We start from the raw sequence: 25,027 nt of genomic DNA, 5'->3' as shown, positions 1-25,027 counted from the left end.
TCCGCCGCGGAAGTGAAAGGAGCACTTCCGGGTCGGGCAGTACCGCGGGCCGGCGGCGTCTGACCGGCCGTGTCGGGTCTTGCTCCGAAGCTCCGCCTCTCGCCGGTGTTTCTAGAAGCCCGGCTGGCGCTCGGTGCTGCGGTGCAGGTATTCCCCGGCAGCTCGGGGCGCTCCGCGGGGGCGGGCGCGACTGTTCCGTTGCGGCTCGGGGGCGCGGCGGGCGCGGCGGGCAGGTGCCCCGGGGGCGCGGCCCCGCGCTGAACCCCTCTCCTCCCTCCCCGCTTGCAGGGTCCCGGACTCGGCTGTGGGCCTCCCATGGCGGATGCGGCCCCGAACGGCCCCCAGGGGGCGGGCGCGGTGGTGAGTGAGCGCTCGGGGTCGGGTCGGGTCGGGTCGGGGTGCGTGGGGGGCGCTCCCGGGCCTCGCTGCGGGGCCCTCTCCGCCGGGCGCCGTCACGCCGGCTCGGCCGCTTCCGGCCGCGGGATGCTAACTGCGCGGGGGCGGGGCTATGATGGGGGCGGGGCGAGGGGCGGGGCTACGTGGAGTGGCGGGAGCGGTCTTTTTTTTTTTTTTAAGATCCTCGCCCCCCCCCCCCCTTTGTCACTTTGTCCTTCTGTCCCTACGAAGAGGGATGCTGGGCTTCCGTGAATATACTTTGTGCGTAACACGCAGACCTGCCTGCTAATTAATTCGTACCCAAAGCGTCACTGCTCTCCGATTTTTAAACACTGTGAATATGTGAATTGAGCAGCTTACTTTTTATTTATTTATTTATTTATTTATTTATTTATTTATTTATTTATTTATTATCTTTAAAGATTTTATTTATCTATATATTTATTTATTCATGAGAGACACTCACAGAGAGAGAGAGAGAGAGAGGGAGGCAGAGACACAGGCAGAGGGAGAAGCAGGCTCCATGCAGGGAGCCCGACACGGGACTCGATCCCAGAACCCCAGGGTCACAGCCTGGGCTGAAGGCAGATGCTCAACCGCTGAGACACCAGGGCTGCCCTCCTCATGCAATTTTGACTGTCAGGAGTTCAAACTTGCTTTGTTTTTCAAATTGAACTTGCCTGCTTTTTCCCCTGTGACTAGCTAGATTCAAGTCAAGCATTTTGGCAGGAATAGTACATAAATGCTATTCTATCATTTTCAGTGTGTGATATATGAGGAAGCATTTTATGTTGATTTATCTTATCATCGCAGATAAGTTTGACAATTTGGTTTAAGTGGCATCTACCAGACTATTGTAAACACACCATTTTTATTTTGTGATTAAAAAGTATTCTCTGGCATGATACTTTGAGACTGAATAGCTTTTCACCTGGGTAGGTTTTCACCCAAAATTTCAGTGATTTTTTTTTTGCCCATACTATTTATAACATGACTGGGCTGTTGACTCTTAAAAGTGTAAACCAATAAACTTTTTAAACCTTTTCTATTATGTATTGAAATGCAGATACACAAAGTGCAAAATGAAATGAATAAATCAATGATCCACGGTATTACAAAAGAAGCACCCTAAACAAATGGATTTCATTTTATTTTTTAAAAAGATTTTATTTTGTTTATTTTTTTTAAAGATTGATTTACTTTAGAGAGAGAGTGGGAGCACGCACGCGTACTGTGGCGAAGGGCAGAAGAAGAGGGAGACTTAACCAGCGCCGACTTCTGCGCTGAAGTCGGAGCCCAACTCATGCTTGAGCTCATCTCCCTGAGGTCAAGACTTGAGCCAAGACTAAGGGTTGGAGGCTTAACCGAGTGTACCACCCAAGAATCCCGAAAAAGATTTTTATTTTTAAGCAATCTCTATACCCAACGTAGGGCTTGAACCCATGACCCCAAGAACAAGAGTCACGTGTCCCACTGCCTGAGCCAGCCTGGTGTACTTAAGCTAATCGATTTTAAAGACCGTGTTTTGGGGCAGCCGGTCGCTCAGCGGTTTAGTGCCACCTTCAGCCCAGGGCCTGATCCTGGAGACCCAGGATGGAGGCTCCCTGCATGGAGCCTGTTTCTCCCTCTGCCTGTGTCTCTGCCCCTCTCTCTCTCTGTGTCTCTCATGAATAAATAAATAAAATCTTTAAAAAATAAAATAAAGAACATGTTTTAAAATTAGATTTCAGACCATGATGTAAAATCTGAGTATTTGTGGAGAACCTGAGTACAGGAAGCTAGATTCATTCTTCCCCTTGACTAGGGTGATCATTTAAATTTAAAGGAGTCACAATGTAGTAGGTTTGGATAGAATAATTACTTGCATATTGTTGAAAAGACATGCAGCGAAACATCTTTTGATTTTAAAATGTACTTGCTTTTTTTCCCAAAAGGTTTTTATATTTTTCGAAAGATAATTAAGTTAGACTGCTTAATGTTTTAGGCTTCATGTTACGATTCACTAGTGAGTTTTGAAATCCATTTAGTGAAAACACTAAGTCTTTCTAAAACATTAGAATACAAAATACCAAAATCCATTACATAGGAAAGTTAAGTATCATTTTTTGTGAAATTTCTTTATAGAAGTTTATTTATTTATGTATATCTGTATTAGATGTTGATGTAAAAATTATTAATATAGCTTCTATCAAAAAATGTAAAAGCCACTTAGAAGACACATTTTGAATGGGAAAACAGATTTTAAGTGATTCTGTTGATGATAATGGATCCATCTTTGACAAACATAGCAGGGGCAAAGATAAAGATAGAAAACATGGAGAATAAAGTTGTATAAGGGAGTTTAATTTAGGGCCACTGAAATATTCAGGGTAAGATATGTGGGGCAGCTTCCAAGGGGATGAAGAAGTCATAAAATTGAAGAGGCAGGTACTACTTAATATTTGACAGTCATATTTTGAACACTTAGGAGTATGTCAGGCCGTCATATGTACATAAGCAAATTCTCCATATATTAATGAGTTGGGTAGTGAATGATTATTACCATGTTTTACATTTTTCCTTTGTAAGGTTTATTTAATCCAAACTGGCTTTTTACTCAGATCTGAAACTTACCTATTTGAATTTGAGATTTCTAAGAATAGGCATTATGGTTCTCTTGAGAGCAATTAGTTCTTATTTAAAGTTCTTTTAAAATAAGTGAAGCCAGTATTATCAGTGCTGGAGGAATAGAGACAATTGTAGTTAATCTCTGTTCACGGGTTTCTTTTTTAATCTTTATTTTTTAAAATATCAGCTAATATTTTTCTATTTAAGTACTTCCACTGCTTTCTGCATCAATGCCATAAGGTTTTTGGAGGTGTTACTGAGTGTATAGTCGAAACAATTGCCTTAGGAGTTCTCATTTAATGGTCTTAAATAATCGCTGCAGGGTTGTTAAAACATTTTGAATATGAAGAAGACTATGTTATCTTCATCCTTGGGAAGATAATTTGCTGGCTTAGTTTACCACCATATTTTTCTTTTTAAATTTAGCAATTCATGATGACCAATAAGCTGGACACAGCAATGTGGCTTTCTCGCTTGTTCACAGTTTACTGTTCTGCTTTGTTTGTCCTGCCTCTTCTCGGGTATGTATTACACGGATATTCTGCCTTTGATACTCAGTTGTTTGGTGTTTATGGACTGCCTTTTATGTGCAAGACTCGTTAAACTGCAAAAGGTTCTGGAACAGATGAAACGCAGGTCTCCTCCTTTAAGTGCTAATAACCCACTAATAGTATCAACTGGAGGAATATCTTATGTTGTGTGCTTTGTAAAAGCTGACACCATGTTGAAAATCAGAAAGAAAGTGGATGTGTAGGGATGAGAGTTCCTATTTTTTTCATTTTTGATTTTTTGACTTAATAGTAAGATGACTGCTTTAAAAGGAAGATGATTGCTTTATAAAATTTAGTCGGGTATGTATATGACGTGATACCTCTAAGAAGGTATAATAGGTTCAAATAATTTTTTTCTACTGACAAGAGATTTGGGTGTTGTGCAATTATGATGCAATCCACAAAGGAGGAAGAGACATGATAGTTGTCAGGTCTCAGGATAACCTCTCCTCTGGTAATTTGCAGGTTGCATGAAGCTGCAAGCTTTTACCAACGTGCTTTACTGGCAAATGCTCTTACCAGTGCTCTGAGGCTGCACCAAAGATTACCACATTTCCAGTTAAGCAGAGCATTCCTGGCCCAGGCTCTATTAGAAGACAGCTGCCACTACCTGCTGTACTCACTCATTTTTGTCAATTCCTACCCTGTTACAAGTATCCTTTTTTTGTGCCTTTTTGACAGAGAGGTTGCCTATCAAGTGTACAGGGAATCTTTTGTTATTTCTTTGCAATAGGAAGGGTTCAGCAAGGAGGGTTTCCGTGAAGCCTGGGTTGGCTGGGTGGTTGACACTTGATTTAAATGAAGATAGATTTAGTGTAAGAATTTCTGACTCTAAGATGTGAAATCTAAATTTGAAGAGCTGATGTGGGAATTTTAAATTTTGTATCTTTGTTCTTCCCTCTTGTAAGCTTCTCTATTAGCAATGGATATTTTAAACTTTGGATTCAAAGCACAAGATTATGGAAGACTTATTTTAATATTTAATTCATATCTTTGGGAAATTGTCCATATGTCTTGCTTAAAAAAAAATCCTCAGCTCTTTCAATTCCTAGTGAGCTAGAAACAAATGGAAATTCATCAAAGAACAACTTATTTAAGCAGAAAATGCGATAATTAATAAATATAATAAAAATACTGGTATTTACTGTGGATAGAGTAGAAAATGGATAATCTTTGGAGCTAATGAAAATTAACACATTTGGAATCTCATTTCAAAAGTGTGTTGGGCCATAACAGGTTTTCTTAAAAGGTGGGGAGGGTTGGGGAGGAAAGTCGCAGTTTATTTTGTTTGGGAAGCACTAGATTAAACAGTTTGGATTTCTTTACTGTAGGACTTTGATGTGCTAATGTGCATTGTGAGGCAAAAGAGTGACCAGAGTTTCTTGATCATTTTAATACTACTGTCCCCCTGTGGTCCCTGTGTCCCACAGGAAAGTGTTTTGTGCTTTAAGTGCTGCTCTTAAGGATTCTTGACTATGTCTGATACATCTGATCTACTCCTAAACAATACGGGTGTATACATAACTACAGCTAATGGAAAACACAGTGAAATGTGTCTCTAGGGCTAAATATTACCTATTTAAATAATACTTTTCTCTGTGAAATATCAAATTTTAAATAGGTTTTTTAAAGGTCTTAAGGAAAAGAGAATAGGTAACTGAAATTTTTTGAGTACTTATTTTGTCAGCATTTACAAACCTGACGTACTTAATCCTCGCAACACTGAAAAAAGTCAAAAATTTTTTTTAGATTTTATTTATTTGCCAGAGTGCAAGCGTGTGAGTAGGGGTGGGGTGAGGGAGAAGCCAACTTCCCAAGGAGCAGGGTCCCAGGACTTTGAGACCTTGACCTGCGTGAAGGCTGAGGCCAAGTGTTACCGGATTGAAGCACCCAGGAGAGGAGCCCCAGGCAGCATATTCGATGAGGACACTGAGGCTCTAAGAGTTTCAAATAACTTGGCCTGATGCCACATTGGCAAGTACATAGTAAAGCTGATAAGGTCTGTCTGGTCTAACAGGTTTACCTAATCTACGGTTAATGTATGAGTAACACTTAGGTATAGTTTTGAGGTATTTCTGTCTGTACCACGACGAAGCAGTCCACATGGCAGGTGGTCAGTGAGTTTTGTTGAGTGAATCCTGAGTGGATGCTAAAGGAAGCTCATGACCAGTTAAGACGGCCTCTCTCCTGTTCTGTGCAATTGGTTATTTGCTAGCCACTCTCTATGGGAATGTTGAAGATTAAGGATTTCCTGTTCCTTAAATTCTTAATGTTAGGGGTGGAGGTTGGGGAGTAGTAGTAGTAGAAATAGTCTAAACTAGTAACTGATAGGAAATACTAGTCTGATTCTTAAAGCACTTGAGTATTGTTAGTCAATGAAGGTGATCCCAGGGTCATGTTACAAAGTTGTGTTCTGTTCTTTGGTCTTACAAAGGTGATACTGTCCTTGCTCTAACAGGGATAGGTACTTAGAGTTTAACTTGTAGACTTTTCACCCTTTCTATTTTCTAAATAGTTTAAAAGTGACATTGAAAGCTAAGTTATGAATCTCTTATCAAGGATTTGTGAACTATAGAATGCTAGAGGTAAAACACTCATTAGAAAACTAGCTTTTTAAATTTTAAATATTTTAGAAAGAGCATGAGTTGAGGGGGACGGGAAGAGGGAGAGAATCTCCACTGGACTCCCTGCTGAGCATGGAGGCAGGTTCCATCCTATAACCCAGCTGGACCAGAAATCATGCCCTGAGCTTAAATCAAGAGTTGGACACTTAATCCACTCAGACACCCTGACACCTCCCCTCCCTTTTTTTTTTTTTTTTTTTTTAATATTTATTTGATTGTGGGCGGAGGAAGTGAGCAGGGGAGAGGGAGGAAAATCTAGCTTTGATGAAAGTGGTCTAGCAAGTGAAGTTAGTGTCAGCCATGATTGGAACCCAGGTATCTTGACTGTCCATTCAGGGTTGTTTTCATTACCTGCATTGCTTTACTGAATAGGCTTCAAATTAAGATATGTTGTGGAGTTTGAGTTTAACTATTGAAGAAACAACAGAATTTTACAGTGGCCTTGGAGAGGAGAGGCTGGCAGCTTTCATCTGTTCCAAAGGGATCTATTAAGCTATACATGGTCTCTACTGAGGAAGTTGGCATTTTACTTAGTTCTTGTAAGTGTCAGGGAAGAATTGGTCAGGATACTAATTAGGAAAATTCTAATCCTTGGGTATAGGTCAGTGTCTTGGTTGCCATTTGGAAATCGGGCACTTTTGGATCTTAATGAATTACGTGGTAATGAATTTGGAATTCCTAGTGCATTCTAATCACCATTTCCCACCACAGCAAAGCTTTCAGTTAGTGAAAGCTTTTTTGTTAGAAAAAGATAATGGTTCGTTTCTTAAAAACTGCAGATAAATATTTTTTAAATGAGGGCAATTTAAAAATTTTTTTGATTATTTTTTCTAAGTAAACTTTACACCCAACATGGGACTTGAACTCATGACCTTGAGATCAGGTCCCATACTTTAGTGATTGAGCCAACCAGGCACCCCAGAATCTGCAGATACTTTTAGGGCATGTGTTTTTGCCATTCAAAGTGGACTAACAGTCTAGATCATTTTATGAAAGTTATTTGACAAGTTTTGTTGTTGTTCTTGTTATCAACCTGGCAGAAATTGGAATAAATAGGGTCTTTGGAACATTCCATTTTTCAAAAAGCTGAATGAAAATCGCATATTTATCTATGACATAAAGCCAAACAGTTGAACTCAACTACATGTCTAATTAAACTGATGAGACTCAGTTAAGTGTCTACAAACCCAAATACACACTTTTTACTTGAGATTGAGAATTTATGAACTGTATAAGCTCAATAGGTACAGTGTCTTGAGATAATGAGGATCTTGTGGGAAAGAAATAATGAAAGATCTTTAGTTGAGGAAAATTGGAGAAGTACTTTTTAAAGGATTTTTTTTTTTTTTTTTTTTTTTTTTTATGTAAACTCTACTTGCAATGTGGGGCTTGAACGTACCACCCCGGAGATCAAGTACAACCCTGATGAGATGGAGTCCCATGCTCTACTGACTGAGCCAGCCGGGGCGCCCCTGAAGAAGTACTTTTTAAACCATTACCCCAGACTCTTTCCTAAGCAATTGTGATGAGGAAAGTAGTATAAGAGACTGTCTTTATATTTGAAGGCCAAATTATTCTGGCCAGGATGGCCATTGTGGGGTTAAAAGCCGTAATAAATATTTAAGGTTTCTTCTAGGTGCTCTAGATTTTGATTAGATATAGCAGATGTTTATTAATATTTCATTATCTAATAGAAAAAAACTTTTCACTATTAATTTTCTTAATAAATTATGAGCTTTAGAAAATGAAATTGTTTACAGGTAGGAAAAAAACTTCATATGGTTAACAAAGTGAAACAAGTCTTTTTAGCAGATGCTGGTTCAGCTCTATATGGGACATAATACAAAGCCTGTTTTACAAAATATTTGATACATGTTGGATATTTTCCTTAATTGTTTTCTTCAGTGAGTATTTTTCCAGTCTTGTTGTTCTCTTTGCTTCATGCTGCCACATACACGAAAAAGGTCCTTGATGTAAGTAAAGCTGTTTTTTTGACTCCTGTTGGCATGAATTTGAGTTCTAAGGCATTTTGGCATTTGTCACAAAAGTTTCCTTCATTCCCTGCAAAATACATTTTAAAAGTATTGTGTTGTAGAATACCTCTCAGTTCCCAGAGAATTTCTCAAGTTTGAAATAGATTTTTTTTTAAATCATATCTTTTCTATTTGGTAAGTTGTCATAGATCTCTTGTACTGTCATTGTTTAATTTTAAGAACCAGGTAAGTAGAGTGTACTGAATTTCTTTTACATTTAATGTTCAGAACTGCTACTTTCCTAAAATATTTTCTTATTCCTGGATTAAACATTAAGCCTAAGTGTCCCAGGTGGATTGACTGCATATGCACTGACATTTAAATTAAAATACCCAAATGTTTGCTTTGTGTTGCCCTTTTTCTTTATCTCCATAGTTCTTTGGTCACAGTGGTAATTGGACTTTAATTTCTATTTTGTATTTAGCTAAGGATTCACAAATACCTTATTACTAGGTAGTCTGATTTTGTTTATAGTTAGATAGAAATAACCTCCATTTTTTTGTGTGTGAAAACACACATCTATAGTGTTTTTATTTTTCAAATACACAAAATCAAAGCAGGAAAATATACTTTTACGTTATTTTGTAAACTTTTATATTACCATTTCTAAAATAATCGTCTTTTAGTTGCATACCTGTTGGGTATGCTATTTATCTAAAAAAAATTATGGAGTAATCAAAAATGCTTCATTCTTTCTAATATTTATTTTCTTATGTTTCAGGCAAAGGGTTCAAATAGTTTACCTCTGCTGAGATCTATCTTGGATAAATTAAGTGCTAATCAACAGAATATCCTGAAATTCATTGCTTGTAATGAAATATTCTTGATGCCTGCTACAGTTTTTATGCTTTTTAGGTAAGAATAAAAATATATTTGTTTTGAGAGGCAGATGACTAAATGAACATAATAAATGTATTAACTCAAATTTTATCCTGCATAAATCTGTTAGATACTGATGTGCAGAGCTAGATTGATCTTAGCCACCATTTTTTCAATTTATTGTGATGAATGTGAGACGTTATGGTAAACCTAGGAGCTTGTCTTATTTATCATTCCTTGTGATTTACCATTTAACATTTTGAAAATTAATTTTAGAACTGCTGCCTTTGAATCTTGAGAAGCCTAGGTTAGTGCATTCTGCCATTATTTAGATGATTTTTTTTTTTCCTAGAAAAATTATGGTCTGGTATTAATAGTCGCCTACCAACACCTCCATGTTTGTTTGTATCTTAGTCATAGAAGTAATGTAAAAATTAGATCAGGCTAGTATTGACCCTCCCCATCAAAATTCTTGCGTTTAAGTTTTAAAACTACATTTCTAGAGAGATGGGTGAAATAGATGATAGGAATTGAGGAGTACACTTGTGATGAGCACCGGGTGATTAAAATTAAACTTTAAAAAAAAAAAAAAGGAAAGGGGAGGAGCAGTTTAAATGGTATAAGCTTTGGTTACCAATTCAGAAGTTCTTCTCTGTCTCTATTAATGTGTTTATCTTCTTTGTTGTGGGAAAAAAAATTACTGCTTAAAAGCCAATTGGGGAAAAAAAAATCAAATTAGCAGGAAAAAAAATAGAGCTACATTTCTGCCTGGATTATAGCTTTTTAAATTTTTCCAATAAGAGGACATTATAGATAAAAGCCAAATATTATTTTACCATGAACCATTGTTGCAGTTCTGTCCTCTCCTCCTCCTTATGTGTACATGCATGTAGTACTTTAAAAATACTTCTATAGGGCAGCCCCGGTGGCACAGCAGTTTAGTGCCGCCTGCAGCTCAGGGCGTGATCCTGGAGACCCTGGATCGAGTCCCGCGTCAGGCTCTCTGTATGATGCCTGCTTCTCCCTCTGCCTGTGTCTCTGCCTCTCTCTCTCTGTCTCTATGAATAAATAAATAAAATCTTTAAAAAATAAAAAAATAAAATAAAAATACTTACATAGATATGTAGAAAATACATACTACTATGGTGTGGGGTTTGGTTTCTTTCATTTTTTTATTTTGCATCAGAAGTGTCCTAATGGATCAGTTACCTGCATCTTGCTTTTTTTCAGTTAATATGAAATAAGTTAGTATGTTTTCATGACCTATTTATAAATGTTGATAGATAACAACTCTGTTTTCTTCCATTTAATGACTGTGTAGTGTTCAGTCATATAAATAGGCTGCATTTCACTACCTATTCCCTTGTTAATGGGGAAACATTTGTTTCCAAATTTTTGCTTTTCCAAATATTGATGGAGTAAACATCTTTTTACCTTTTAAGTAATTTCTACCCTTGGGCAGCCCTGGTGGTGCAGCAGTTTAGCGTGATCCTGGAGACCCTGGATCGGGTCCCACGTCAGGCTCTGCATGTGTCTCTGCCTCTCTCTCTCTCTCTCTCTCTCTCTCTCTCTCTCTCTCTCTGTCTCCATGAATAAATAAAATCTTTAAAAAAAAAAATAGTAATTTCTACCCTCAGTGTGGAGCTCAAACTCAGGACCCTGAGATCAAGAGTTGCATGCTCCAACTGAACCAGCCACGTGCCCCTCTTTTTACCTTTCTGCCTATACTTTGGGCCTCTGTTTACTTTAAACCAGAATTGATTTTGCTGAGTTTAAGCTAAGTGCACTGTATATATAATGGACCATGGCACATTGTCCTCTGAGACGTCTGTATTATCTATTTTCCATAAGCTCATTAATTTATAAAAACTTATTTTTGTTTATGAAATATTTCATTTTAATGTGCATTGCCTTAATTAGTGAGATTTTAGCATGTCTCATTTTTTTCTTTAGCAGGCTGTAAGCTGGTAACTGAGTTTTACAGATTTCCTCATAAATAACAGTTACTTGTTCCATTCTTTTAAGTAATGTTTTTCTCTGGAAACTCCAGGATCACCACATGTGCTCCAGAATGACACAGTGAAAAGACTTCTTGTTGGGTGTTAGGGACCTGGATTCTAGTTGATGTAATCATTGACTTAGACTCTTGAGCATTGATATCACATTTAAAGAAGTTAAACTTTAAAATAACTTGATTTTAATTTTCAAGATTATTGTAAAAGAGATGAGAATTTACCAGAAATATTTAAATAGAGAAATCACTTTGTTATTCTAAAAAGTAAGATTATAATGTCTTATTCAGTCCCTAAAGCTATTGATGCTTTGATGTCACTCGCATATAACACAAACTATAAAATTAAAATAACTTAAAATCATTATTCCTTAGTTGCTCCCTTTATGATAGAAGAACAATCTAATATTAGAAGGCTTCATTAAGTTATGTTTTTCACAGTAATGCTTCAAGCTTTGTATTTAAAAATGAGGTAAAGTCTGTGAGATTATCTTACATATACATGAACATGAGTGTAAAAAAACATAAAAGGATGAGGTCTTTGTAGCTTTATTAGTAGAGCACTTGTTACATAATAGTAATGCATAAGATGAACTGCTTGAAGCTGTAAAAAAGAATGAGGTAAATTTATGTGTTGTGATGGAGATAATCTTTAAGGTATAATACATTTAAAAATTTTTAAGAACTGTGTAGAGCATTCCCCTTTTATATCTTGGGGTATGTTTGTGTATTTAAGAGCATGTGGGTTTTTTTTCTGCTTCAGTTTCTTCATTTTTGAAATGAGAGTGATAATGCCAGTTCCCGCTTAGAATTGTTTAAGTGGATTTAGCGAATCATAAAGTAAACACCGTATTAGGGTTAGTCATATACACTTGTGCATGTGAATTTCTGGAAGGATATATTAGCGACTAAGCTGGAACTCTGAGGAAGGAGCTAACTTGGAGGATGGAAATTTTGTTTTTTATTGTATATTATTTTCTATATTTTCTATAGTATGTATATTTTTCCATTTGAAGAGTTAAAGATTTGTCACAGGAATTTCTGGGGGAAGTGGATGTAATGTTTAGTGATTAGTTTATAATTACGTAAATTTTTATTATGAAAGTAATATCACAATTTAGAAGAAAAGGTGAAAATTAACTTTAAAACCACATTAACATCTTTAATGTACTTCCTCAAAAGGTTTAAAATATAATAATATGTATAGTTCTATATTCTGCATTTTTCAAAGTTGCTGTATAGTTTTCATAATCAAGATTTTAGGTAGTTGCATACTCCATCAAGTAAAGCTAATATACTCAACCCTGCTACCTAATTATCCAAATATTGATGCATTTACTTTGTAGTTATTGGTAGTGAGTGTCTTAATCCAGATAGTCTTTCCTAGGAAAAGAATTCTTGACTTAGAATTTCATAAATTTGTATATAGCTCTTGGGTATTATAATAGTGCTTTTTAACCAAGCAAAATAGTAGAATAAGCTGTGTAAATTTACTAAGGAGCCTGTGTGATTTTACTAGTTTTTTTTTGTTTATATAAAATGAACCACTTTTCACTTACTGTGTTATAAAGTTTCACAACTTGATGAACAATTATTTGTTGGTAGTAATTATAGAAGCATTTATACATTTTCTTTTTTGGGACATCAGTCCCAATCTCAAGGCACTTTCCTAAGTGTCGAATGATAAGGAAACTAATTCAGGGTACAGTGTTCCCAAACCAATATATGATGCATTATTATGTTTGCTTTATCATATATCTTTTGAAAGGTTTTATTTATTTGAGAGAGAGCATGAGTGGGGATGGGGGCAGAATGAGAGAGAAAGGGACAAGGACAGTCAGACTCTGGGCTGAGTGAGGAGTGTGATGCAGGACTGGACCTCAGGACCTTGAGATCATGACCTGGGCTGAAGTCAGAGGCTTAATTGACTGAGCAACCCAGGCATCTGTATACATTTTCTGATATATTTATTTAATAGCTTTTAAGCTTAATATATACATCAATATGATGTTTATAAAAATTTAAACAATAACATCTTAGTCTTTAACAATCATATGTATATTCTTTTATTTCTTTTTAAGTAAGCTCTATACTTAACTTGGGCTTACACTTACAACCCCAAGATCAAGAGTCACATACTCTACCAACTGAGGCAGCCAGGTGCCACTCTTTCTTTCTTCTTAAGAATAACTTTAATTTAGGGGTGCCTTGGTGGCTCAATTGGATACATATCCAACTCTTGATCTTGGCTCAGGTCATGATCTCAGGGTCCACACTCAATGGGGAATCTGTCCCCCTCCCCCCCATTTGTGCTCTTGCGCCTGTGCTCTAAGTAAATAAACTTTGATTTAGACATGATAGATACTACCATGACCATTTATTTTGTTTATTTTTAGAGAGAGAGCACTTACACGTGCACCAAGCCAGTGGGGAGGGGCAGAGGGAGAGAGAAAGTCTTAAGCAGGCTCTTTGCCCAGCACAGAGCTGGACACGGGGTTCAGTCTCATCCTGAGATCATGACCTGAGCCAAGATCAAGAGTTGATGCTTAACTGATTGAGCTCCCAGGCACCCCTACCATGACCATGTAATGAATGAAAGCATACACATTCTTCAGTTAAATTGCTTTCAGTTTTGAGAGTGTACATATGAATTGGTAATGTATATTTCTTACCCTTTATTTATTTCAGTGGTCAAGGAAGTTTGCTCCAGCCTTTTATATACTACAGATTTCTTACTCTTCGATATTCCTCTCGAAGAAATCCATATTGTCGGTAAGCTGGTGATTAATTTAAATCTGTTTTATTTGTTGAGAGTATTGTAAAATAGAGTATAACTTTTAAGAGTTATTTAGCTTTTATGTTAGAGTTAAGCAAGAGATATTTTTTGTAAATTTAACTTCCAGGCCTTAGTAGGGTTAGTGAGAAGGTGGTTGTATTTCTTTTTAGAACTTAAGACCGGATCTACCTTGATCTCCACCAAAGTAGTAATCAAATAAAATAGTATTCAAGTTTAAGAGATTTAAAGATGTCTAAGACATCAGTCCCAATCTCAAGGCACTTTCCTAATTGAAGAAACAAAACCATATGTCAGATAATAAGGAAACGGTAGTTCAGGATACAGCATTCACAAACCAATATATGATGCACTCTTGTGTTTGCTGTATCTTATCAATACTGTGCTCCACAGGGAGGAGAGATCCTTGAGCCAGGAGATAAAAAGGGCCCGTGAAAGTTTCACAAAGCAGAGATTTTAATTGTTCAAGAAAATTAAAGCCTTTGAATAGACAGGATAGGTAACAGCATTTTAGGTAGGAAGAGAGTAGGAACACAAGTTCAAAGGCAAGAAGGAACAAGCCATGTTGAAGGACATTGGATGGACCTGTGTGGCGATACCAGGGATCCTGAGTGCTAAGTGGGTGTAGCTGAGATTAACAAGGTGTATTAGAGCCAAATTGTAAAACTTCTTGAATTTCTGGATCAGAAGTTTGGCATTTATCTTTTAGATGTATAGGAATCATGGCTTGGACATGATCGTACTCTTCTAATAGACTTGTGCAGAGTAGTTTGGAGGAAGCAGAAATATTTGAATGCGTTACCGTAATGTTCAGGAATGGAGGCTTACATGAGACAGTAAGTTCTGCGTGCTGATCTCACAGGTTAGAGTGAAACTGAAACGAATAGTGGTTTTTAACAGCTTCTTGGATATGTTACTGGGATGCTAATGTTAACGTAGCTTTTGTTTACAAATTTAAAATTCATTGTATAGTAGAGCTCAGTCAGAAATTAAGTGTTTTAGCATGATGCTTATTTTCATGAGAAAAGTAAAAGAACTGAAGTTGAATCCTGGTCCATCATTTGCCAGGTGTGTAACTTTAGGCAAGTTATTTAAATTTTAATTTCTTCACTGGTGGAAGAGAAAACCTCTTCCTGGAGGTGAAATGAAGTAATGTTTGAAAAATGCTTAGATTCGGCTGTGTTTTTAATACATAATTTATTTTCCTCTTTCTATAATTCTGATTCATGTTTTGAGGGGTTTTTATGCTCTGTTACAGACAATGTCTTAAAGTACTTCCTAAGACAGAGCTTAGTTCAGACATAGGTTTTCTTTCTTTTTCTTTTTTCTTTCTTTTTTTTTATTAAGATTTTATTTATTTATTCATGAGAGATGCAGAGAGAGAGAAGCAGAGGCAGAGGGAGAAGCAGAGGCAGAGGGAGAAGCAGGCTCCATACAGGGAGCCCAGTGTGGGACTGGATCCCAGGACCCGGGGTCACGCCCTGGCCTAAAGGCAGATGCTCAACTGCCAAGGCACCCAGGGATCCCCATCAGACATAGGCTCTGAATAAGTCCCTAGTCAGGAATAAACCTTCAGTTTTACTTGATTCCGTGAGTTTTTGCCCTTTTTCATTCTGGTACATGTATTCATTTCAGAAAACAGTATCTTTGGGGCCCCTGCCTTCATACACATTTTCATCAGCAGATTTGATTTTCTTTACTGTTTTATACCCTTATAATCTCTACCCCCATTTTCTCATTTGCCCTTAAATCAGAGAAATTTTAGAAGCGTCCAGTGGGATAAAAAAGGAAAGGATAGCAGTAGATCTGGGTAACACAAATACGTGCCAATAAGCATTTTCAGAGATCTTGCATAAGCACACAAAACAAAACAGAGGGAAGGTAATGGGAAATATGTGCACTTAAAAATATTGATAAACAGCCTATAAAAACTACATTTTGTTTTTTGGGGTTTTTGTTTGTTTGTTTGTTTGTTTGTTTGACAGAGCAAGAGAGAGCACATATAAGCAGGGGGGAGGAGCAGAGGGAGAGGGAGAAGCAGACTCCCCGCTGAGCATAAGCCAGGGACAAGGGGCTTCCACTTTGATCGCGGGACCTTGGTATCATGACATGAGCTGAAGGTAGATGCTTAACCGATGGAGCCCATGCCCAGCATGGAGCCCAACTGGGGCTTGAATACATGACTCTGAGACGAAGACTTCAGCTTAGATCAAGAGTAAGATGCTTAACTCTTGAGCCACCTAAGTGCCCCGCGTTGACCATTTAAATAAAAAAATTAATTAAAATTCATATACTTTAAAACTCAATTCCTGAGTCACGTTAGCCAGTTTCACACACTCAGAAGCCACGTGTGGCTGGTGATCACTGTTGGAAAGCACAGAGAAACATTTTCATCGTCACTGACTGTTCTGTCGTCACTGCTGCTCCAGAGCAGCTCTGAGACATGGTCTAGATCATGCCAGGGGTAGAGCCAGGAATGAAAGAACTAGCCACGTGGGGATGCCCGGGGCAACTGTCTGCCTTCTCACAGCGTGATCCTGGGGTCCTGGGATCAAGTCCCACATCGGGCTCCCCGGAGGGAGCCTGCTTCTCCCTCTGCCTGCGTCTCTGCCTCTCTCTGTCTCATGAATAAATAAATAAAATCTCAAAAAAAAAAACAAAAAACTAGCAGCATGACCTTAAGGCAAGCCGTTGACTTGTAATCTGTCATCTGTAACCTGAGGGGTTTGACCAGTGTATTTTCATGGTACCATCTAGTTTTATTCATTAGAGTCATTCAGAAGACCGTGATTGTGTGTTGGTGATAAGTTTATGTAGGATTGAAGTACTTGCTTCCTAGAGCCTTAGAGCTGAGTGAATTAGACCCTCTGTAAGTCAGTGTGCTGGTGACCGTCCCGTGAGAGCACAGAGATCAAGGAGGCAGCTGATGGGGAGCTCACCCAGGAAGTGGTACCAGAAGCCAGGCCTTCTAAAGTCTAGGTTTGGGCACGGGGGCCCCTGAAAGTGCAAGGTGCTTGAGTTAGGGAAGTGTAGAGGGAAGTAATGAAGCTCTGTGCCTGGAAGGTAAGACAGGGAGAGATCAAGAAAGGGTTTAGATTTTATTTCATGGGAGGGAGGAGCATTTGAAGCTCAGAACATGGAGGGGTTGAGAAGGTGATGAGATATGATGTAGAAATATCCCAGAAGATGTGTCACCGGCTCAGCAAGAGGGAAAGAGGGGCCACTTTGGAGCCTGTGAGAGTAGTCCAGAGCCTAAACTAATTCTGTGTAAAATAAAAAGGGATACATTTGAAAGATTCAGGAGGTAAGAGCTTAGGGCTTAGGGAGGAAGACCAAGATAAGGAAGCCCTTTCTGGCCTGGGACTTAGGAGAGTTGTGGTCTGCCACAGGTAGATACAAGGGCAGGTGGTTGGATAAAGTTGCATCTTTACAGATTTCCTTCCTGTCTTTGTGTGAAAGCATATCACATCCTTTTTTAAAATTGTAGCTTTTCTTTTTCCTAACCAGCAAAATAACAGAGGATACAGAAAGGTAGAGCAGGAATTGTCTTATGCAGGATGAGTCAGCACATAAAGTGAAAACTCAAAAGTGAATAATCAGAATTACTCTGAATGACCTTTCAAAAGCTCTTATAAATCACAGTTCGCCAACATGCATGATTTTGTGTCTGCCAGCCTGTACCGGGTGTGTGATGCGGGTCCTAAGGAGTCCTTTGGAGGCAGCAGGCACAGTTAAAGTCAACGGCCTGTTTGGGGCACAGAAGTGCGGCATGACTGGGGATTCGGGAGTCCTGGCAGAGAGTGGGGGAGGAGATGAAGCTGCAGGTTCCATTACGACCAGAGAAGGCATAGAGAAGGCATAGATGTTAGGAGTCGGGCTTGAGTCTGAAGATAAACAGGAACTGGCTTGATCGGGAAATAGCACTTACGGATTATCCTCTCTGCTGTCTCACTTAACTTACTGGGTGACTCCATGAAGTCCATCTTCCTCTTTTATAGATGACGAGAGCTCTGAGAGGCATTATGTATGTTTAAGGCGATAGTTTAAGGAAAATGGATGGAATTTCACTTTCTTGCTCTTTTTTAAAACTAGTGAATTTACCAAAATTAAATGTGAAAATGATGTGACTCTCCTGTAAAGAAGGTATAAATCACCCCTTATCTCAGCCCTTGGAAATAATCATCGATCAGATGCTGTGGCCTCACCCCCCAAAAGACACAAATACGGATTTTGAGAATTTTCTTTTGTGTGTTTCCTACGGTGCATTCTAGTTATTTCTTTTACTTCAGATTCTCTAGTGGCGATGGGGAATTCCTTTATCAGCATTTGCTTTGTATTCTTTTTCCTTTTGTGTCTGAAAGAAAACTATTTTATTTTGCAGGACCTTGTTTAATGAACTGAGGATTGTTGTTGAACATGTAATAATGAAACCGGCTTGCCCACTGTTTGTGAGAAGACTTTGTCTCCAGAGTATTGCTTTTATAAGCAGACTGGCACCAACAGTTGCGTAGTGTAACATCCACCTAAGTTATATATAGTATAAATAAGCATTTTTAGCAGTTGGTACTTCTGCTCGGGGGTTGTTAATTCCAGGTGTAAAACTGACCTCAATCCAATTTGCATAATTTACATAAATGCATCTCAGTGGAAACATGATTATTTTCCTGGCATGTTAAACCAAGCCTTTTAAAAATTCCCAAGAAAATTTTACTGTGCTGTGTTGTTAATGGTTAAGGAAGTTTCTATCTTGTGATAAATGTATCAGAATTTTTTTAAATGCTGCTGTGCCTTTATCATGAAATACATTTATTTCTCTTATTGTAAAAGTAGCTCTTAAATTTCTTTGAACCTAATTGGTACTCTAAATTTACATCTGGCATGATTTCATTATGGCAATATTAACATACATGAATGCATTATATTTTGAGACAGTATTCTTTTGCCATTCAGTTATTTTGGTTGATGATTTTAAAAGAAACCTTTACCACTGTATTTAATTTCAAATTGTTCTTAAATTGATTTTGTGCTGCTTTGTTAGGATTTATTTTGGATATACCATTATAAGAGGAATTCTGCATGCATCTTACACTATGACCTTCCAAAATTTTATTTCCATAACTACTTAATGTGGCTTTGAATATTTTTTAGAAGGCTGAGCTATAAGCTTGTTAGCCAAATGGGTAAATATCTGGGGTCACAACTGTTTTACATCAGAAAGCCGTGGTAGTTCTACAGCTTTCCTTTCAGAGAGCCATTCAGTAACCTTTCTCAAATAGGAAACCCTTCTACAAATGTGGACACATAGATTATTAGTATTACTATAGTTAGTAGAATTAGATCAGATTCTTGACTGCCAATTTTCTCGGTTTCTTAGGGTTGAATTTTCATAGACAGTTGCAGCAGTTCAGATGTCTTTTGAAAGGAATGTGACTGAAGATTGAGCATATGCCTGTGCTTGGTGTCTGTTCTGAAATAATAATGAAGATTATCCTGTAGATTACATACTGTGACCTATCCAATCTGATTTTTAAAAGGTTAAATGGAAAGGTTTATAGGTAAGATAACTGATTGGGAATGGGGCTGGAGGAGGAATTGTGGGGGAACAGTGTGCATTTTAATTTTGTAAATTTACAGGTAAATTTGGGAGTATTGGGTGTATTATGCAGCCGTGATTGGAGTTGTATAATATGTTAAATCCTGTTTGTTGAGCTGCCGTCAACTTCTTTATAAAATTCATTCTGATCTTTATTACTGTTGCATGATTAGGAATGTTTAAAACACTGCAAAATTTTTAGTAATAGTTTTTGTAATCAGTTTTCTTCTGTCTGCATGTAAATGGATTTCTCAGATACATTCATACTTGTCAGTAACCTCAGTTTCCTTTTTGTTCAACTTTCCCATCTCTGGAAATGTGACATCTACTTGATAGCTCAACTGTAACCAACTGTTTTTGTATTTTTGTATAATATTTATCTACTAAGTTAGAAAAGCAGCCTCATGCAATACAGTTGATTAGGTGGGTGGATGGGTGTGTGGCTCGCCTCATCACTATATATGTAATTTGATGGTTTTAAGAACTAATTTTCTAGAGCAATAAAGTGATTATAATGTTAAGTAAACATTGATTTCTAATGATGTCTTTAAAACTTAAGTCTTGAATTATATCAAGAAATATGGCAGCTGAAGTGATTTATTTTTAAGTTACTAGTTTTTTTGTTTTCTACAATTTTTTTAATCATGAGATACTTTTAAATTTATAGAAGAGTTGCAAAAATAGCACCGAGAGTTCTTGTATGACCTTTTACAAGCTTCCCCTTATATTAATATCTTATGTAACTATACAGTTATCAAAACTAAGAAATTAATCTTGGAACAATACTATTAAAGTATAGAACTTACTCAAATTTTGCCATTTTTTCCATTTATTAATTTTCTTGTGAGTTGTTTTTACTATGATTGTCTTTTAATGACCTATGAGTATGCCTCTGTTCTGAGTTTTTCCTCCTTCGTTTAGAAATTACTTTTGGTCAGAAAGATTTCCCTAAAGGAAATGATTTCATGTTGGTTTTAACAAAAGGAATTTTAGTATTAAAACTTAATAATTTAGAAACCCTGTGCTTTAAAAGTTGAGGCTTTTTATCACATAGCAAGATTATATTTCTGATACGCTCCTGATGGACTATTCTTTCATGGAAGGCTTGATTTATAAATAAAATACTCCTCGAGTCATGAAAAAGTAAATTTTACAATTTGAGCATTACCAGATACTTAGTTTGCATGGCTTGTAGTTAGGAATCCTGCAATACGTATACATGCAACCAGCTGATTTGGCTCTAGAATGATAGTTTAGTAGGTACTCTATCAAATTAAAATTAGAAATACAGTAGCAGTATGTGGAATGAATGAAATAGGAGAAACTATAGCTTAGCTGAACCTATTTTTACGTCTGGGTTTAAAAAAGTTAACATCCAGAATATCTGATTCTTTAGAAGTGATACAGTATGCGTTTGTTCTTCTAGTACTTTTAGATATTAAACCCTCTTGGACAGGTGGAAGCCGAACATAGAACCTACTTTTATTACAACAAGAATTCTATATTCTTTTTGTATACTTGATTCCTCATGAAGTAAATTCTGTTTAATGTCAGTCCAAAGAGAAATTTCTTAAGAATTTGTATTTACATTTTCTTGGAATAAAATTTACCAAGGTAGATGCTCCTGGAAGTAAGCAAGTAATTAAATTTAGATATTTAGGAACCTCCCTTGCAGGGAAAATCAAAGCATGCTGTGGTATTAAACCAGAAGTTATGAAAAATTTAGGAGATCTATTTTATAACTGAATTTTGTAAAGCTGTCAGAATTCTCTTTCTAAAAATCAAGATAAAAAATTCTGATTAAGGTTTGTAAGGTTAGGACATGAATATTATTTGATGTGGAAAGGAAAATGAGTGTATATGTAATGAGATAAGTGGAACCGAGAGACTTAGTTTTTTAAAAGTTTGAGATCAGAGTGAATGGAATTAATTTTGAGGGATTTCTGGTTAAAGACTTTTGTCTAATCCTGAGGAGTTTATTTTGATTAAAATAGTTACTCTAAAACACCCCCCCTCCCCGCCCCCACCCATGCCGGCCCAGATCCCCCTAGGATCTGCTAGCCTCAAAGCTACCACCCAAATTTAGACCAGTCTTGATTCTTCCTCTGTTAATGAGAACCTCAAGGGAGGAAGTAACCACAGACCATCACGGTCCTGAGCGGTAGGTGGCAGGCTTTCCTCAGGGAGCCTCCGGGAAGGGAAGGTCCGATGCCACCAGAGGCGCGGGAGTCAGCCAGACTTGAGGACCTGGTTCCCTTCGCCCTTTTTAATATGTAATTACTCAAATTCAACAAATGTTTAGTAAGTATTTATTGTGAGTACATAGTAATGTAATGAAACTGCAATACTACGTATTCGGTTATATTGGAATCGTAGTAAAATATTGAAATGTTGAAAAGCTGGAGGAAGTGCCCTGGTAATGTGTACTTTCTAGTTAAATGGGAATATAGGCCACACTTGGGAGCGGCATCATTCAGATCACGGGCCCTGTGTTGTTTTGTTTTTTTTCTTTATAAATAATGCCTGAATCACCTAAATACATCAATTATAAGAGTGTTCTTTATCCTTAATTTTTAGGTGTGTAGAAATATGGTACTTAGAATTTTTTCATGAATGTTTTGTAGGTATACAAGGTATGGCCAGTTCAGTCTCTTAAAATTTAGACTTTTCGTGGTAATATAAAAGCAATATTGAAATATTTTGGTTATTATATCAAGAATGATACTTAGACTTGTAAATTCAGTTTGAGTTGCAGAGACAACTAGTTTCTCTTTTACACCATAGTGGAATTTCTCTAGGATTAGAATTCTGCAGAGGCTGTATATATATATGTGTCTGTGCGTATATATATATATATATGATGTAGTTGAGTAGATAGTGTGGCAAAAGTATGTCTGTAAATCCAGGAGTCGTTTCCAGGGTTAGTTTTAATTGAGCAGCCCTCTTCTAATATTCAGAGTGGAAAGGTGTTGCTGCATCTGGTATTAGGATAAGAAAATTTGGAAGGATTCCCGCTAGTAATTATTTTGGACACATGTATCTTCTAAGGTGGTATTCAGGTGGGTCCTGAGAAGGAACTGGTTTTTTCTGTGTGAGGGATGAACCCTAGAGTGCTCCTTCTCTTGTGCAGCGCAAATAGGAAAGCTGCACTCAGTTTGAGTTGATGCGACAGGAGAAAAATTACAGTATTTTTAAAATCTAAAGCAGATTCTGTTTCGTAGAGAATTAGTAAGAAAAAAAAAATTGGTAGATACCTTTGCTGGAATCTAAAAATTAACTCACATTAAAGGAGAAGGAAAGGCTCCAGTCATCTCACATTTTCCTTCATAGCCTTCTTGAAAGTAACTTTTTGATATGCTCAATCCTTTTAAACTAGTTTTTTTTTTTTCTTGGTTCATGACAGTTGAATTCTAGATTTTCTTTTGTACCTTCCGAGTAGAACAATTGCTTTTGATATGAATTTTTGCCTTCATATATATTTGTAAGTTGAGACCAAATGGGCAAAGTCTTGGGCAGGTAACATTTGTGATGTGTCTTTACTGGAACAAATGTAAAAGGGTCACAAAGTCTAGAAAGAGTCATAAAACACTGCTTGATTTATAAATGCATTAGTTATGGTGCTCCATATAATGGGATATATTGAACTAAAAAATTTGTGTAGATAGTATGTCAGCATTTCTTAGTAACCTCTCTTGAATCCATTTTTAGTATCTAATCCGTACAGGTTGGGGAGTTATACTCTTCAGGCCAATACTATCCAGACTGTATAAATTTATAAAATAAATTGAAAAATTCATCATTCTCCTATATTCAAGACCAACGCACATAAATGCTAATGTAGGGCTCAGAGGGGAAATATATTTCTCCTGAATATTTGAGAAAATGTGAAGTCCTTTCAAGAAAATCTAATAAACATAATAATCATAGCCTGCTGACACTAAGGAAAAAGGGCCTCATTCGCTCTTTCTTTTATGCAGCGATTTACTGGTCCCTACTGATTTCCAAATTGGATCACTGTAGTAAATTATCTATGCTGGTACCTGTGAAAGTAAGCCCTGGGATCCATATTTGTTTTGTGTTCTGCTTAAATCAGCAAGAATGATAAATTTGATGGTATGAAATTGGAAGTGTCAGGGCTTTCTTTGGTGATTGAACAAAATGATGTCTCCACTTTAATTTATTGTGACCCTTTTTCACTCTATGTGCTTTGTATATCTAATTTATTTCAATACAAATTAAATTCTTGTTCCTTCATCTGTATTGTTATATATCTAAGATTTTATTGATGTAAAAATCAAATTGTGTAATAAAAATCTCTCTGGATTTAAGCAGATTTGAAAATGTTATGTTTCAAAAAAAAAACATTTACAGTTAGAATTCAGCTTTTCATTGTGCTTCATTGCCCTATTGTTAGAATAAGGTGAATTTGAGCACTTCTGTTGTGCTCAAATCTAATAAAAATGGTGTAATTTTGTGATCTTAAGGTGAAACTGGAAAAAAAGAAAAATTACAGTGTATCTCTCAGCTGTTTGTGTGCTTGCTTCTGTATTTTTTGTTTAGTGAGATTTATAGCCTAGCGGATAAGTTATTTATAACCCTATAATTTTTTTACAATATACAGTATAGCCAAAGTATTAAATCAACACAGGGTAACATAGAAGGATATATTTCCCATCTAGGTGTTTAGAATTGGCAGATATTTTCTGTGGCAATTTTAACAACTTGTACTAAGGAAAATGCTGTACAAGTAAGTAATTTATAGTGCTTTTTTTGTTGTTGTTAAATTCTTCAGATTTGGACCTCTGCAACTGTTAAGATCAAGAGTTCCAAGAGTAACAGACCATTTTCATTTAAATAACAAACCAAAAACCTCAAGACAAAGACTTGAAACTTGCAGTGATCCAGAATAAAATGTATTTTTTTTTTGTCATTAACTCATAAAAGATACAATTGTATATGCAGGTGTCTGTGATCTGAAGTAATGGTCCTTGTTTCAGTGAACTATCAGGTTTATGTTGTTCAGTTGAGCTTAGTAATAACCGAAGCATATACTTCATCTTCTATAGTGTTTAGAAATTACTTTTTACTCCTTTATCTAAAAAGCTAAATTTCCTTTTGGGGCTTATAGTATTATCGGGCTCATTTTGAATTAGTATTTATTTAAGATTTTTATTTATTTATTCATGAGAGACAGAGACCCAGGCAGAGGGAGAAGCAGGTTCCCTGCGGGGAGCCCAATGTGGGACTCGATCCCAGGACCCCGGGCTGAAGGACCCCGGCCTGAGCCACCCGGGCTGCCCTGAATTAATATTTTATATATGAACTTTGTATTCCTCTTTCCCAAGGGCAGTCCTCAATACAAAAACAAAAACAAACGGAAGAACATTTCTTTACGAGTATTGGAAGAGGAGCGCCTGATTGGCTCAGTCGGTAGAGCATGTCTCTTGATCTCGGGGTTGTAAGTTCAAGTCCCACACTGGCTATAGAGATTACTTAAAAGTCTTTTAAAAAATTGGAACGGCTTTTAGAAAAATAATTTTATATGGGCATATTGCTGTGATAAAATAATTTTTTAAAAATTTTTATTTATTTATTTATT

General features: G+C 37.0%; 1 protein-coding gene across 2 annotated transcripts; it reads left to right on the top strand.

Annotated features, from left to right (window-relative positions):
• Positions 1-14: 14 nt before the first annotated feature.
• TMEM33 (transmembrane protein 33) lies at positions 15-23,761 on the top strand. 2 transcript variants are annotated; one of them, XM_055340689.1, is made up of 9 exons: positions 15-147; positions 289-360; positions 3,430-3,524; positions 4,020-4,207; positions 8,084-8,151; positions 8,933-9,066; positions 13,730-13,813; positions 18,217-18,337; positions 19,210-23,761. In XM_055340689.1, exons 2-9 carry the CDS (start codon positions 316-318, stop codon positions 19,213-19,215), a joined length of 741 nt encoding a protein of 246 aa, XP_055196664.1. In that variant the 5' UTR covers positions 15-147; positions 289-315; the 3' UTR covers positions 19,216-23,761. The 2 variants fall into 2 exon arrangements, with proteins under 2 accessions (XP_055196664.1, XP_055196658.1); XM_055340683.1 differs by having other exon boundaries at positions 16-147; positions 18,217-23,761.
• The last annotated feature ends 1,266 nt before the right edge of the window (positions 23,762-25,027 follow it).

The sequence above is a fragment of the Nyctereutes procyonoides genome, unplaced genomic scaffold (genome assembly GCF_905146905.1).
Source record: "Nyctereutes procyonoides isolate TBG_1078 unplaced genomic scaffold, NYPRO_anot_genome, whole genome shotgun sequence".
Taxonomy (NCBI): Eukaryota; Metazoa; Chordata; class Mammalia; order Carnivora; family Canidae; genus Nyctereutes; species Nyctereutes procyonoides.
This window is presented reverse-complemented; position numbering and strand designations above follow the sequence as displayed.

Bases quoted from the DNA above. Each gene is read 5' to 3' on its own strand.
- TMEM33 (XM_055340683.1), top strand. From the start codon at position 316: ATGGCGGATGCGGCCCCGAACGGCCCCCAGGGGGCGGGCGCGGTG. The intron at 3,525-4,019 runs GTATGTATTACA...GGTAATTTGCAG, and splicing joins TTTGTCCTGCCTCTTCTCGG to GTTGCATGAAGCTGCAAGCT. The intron at 4,208-8,083 runs GTATCCTTTTTT...TGTTTTCTTCAG, and splicing joins CAATTCCTACCCTGTTACAA to TGAGTATTTTTCCAGTCTTG.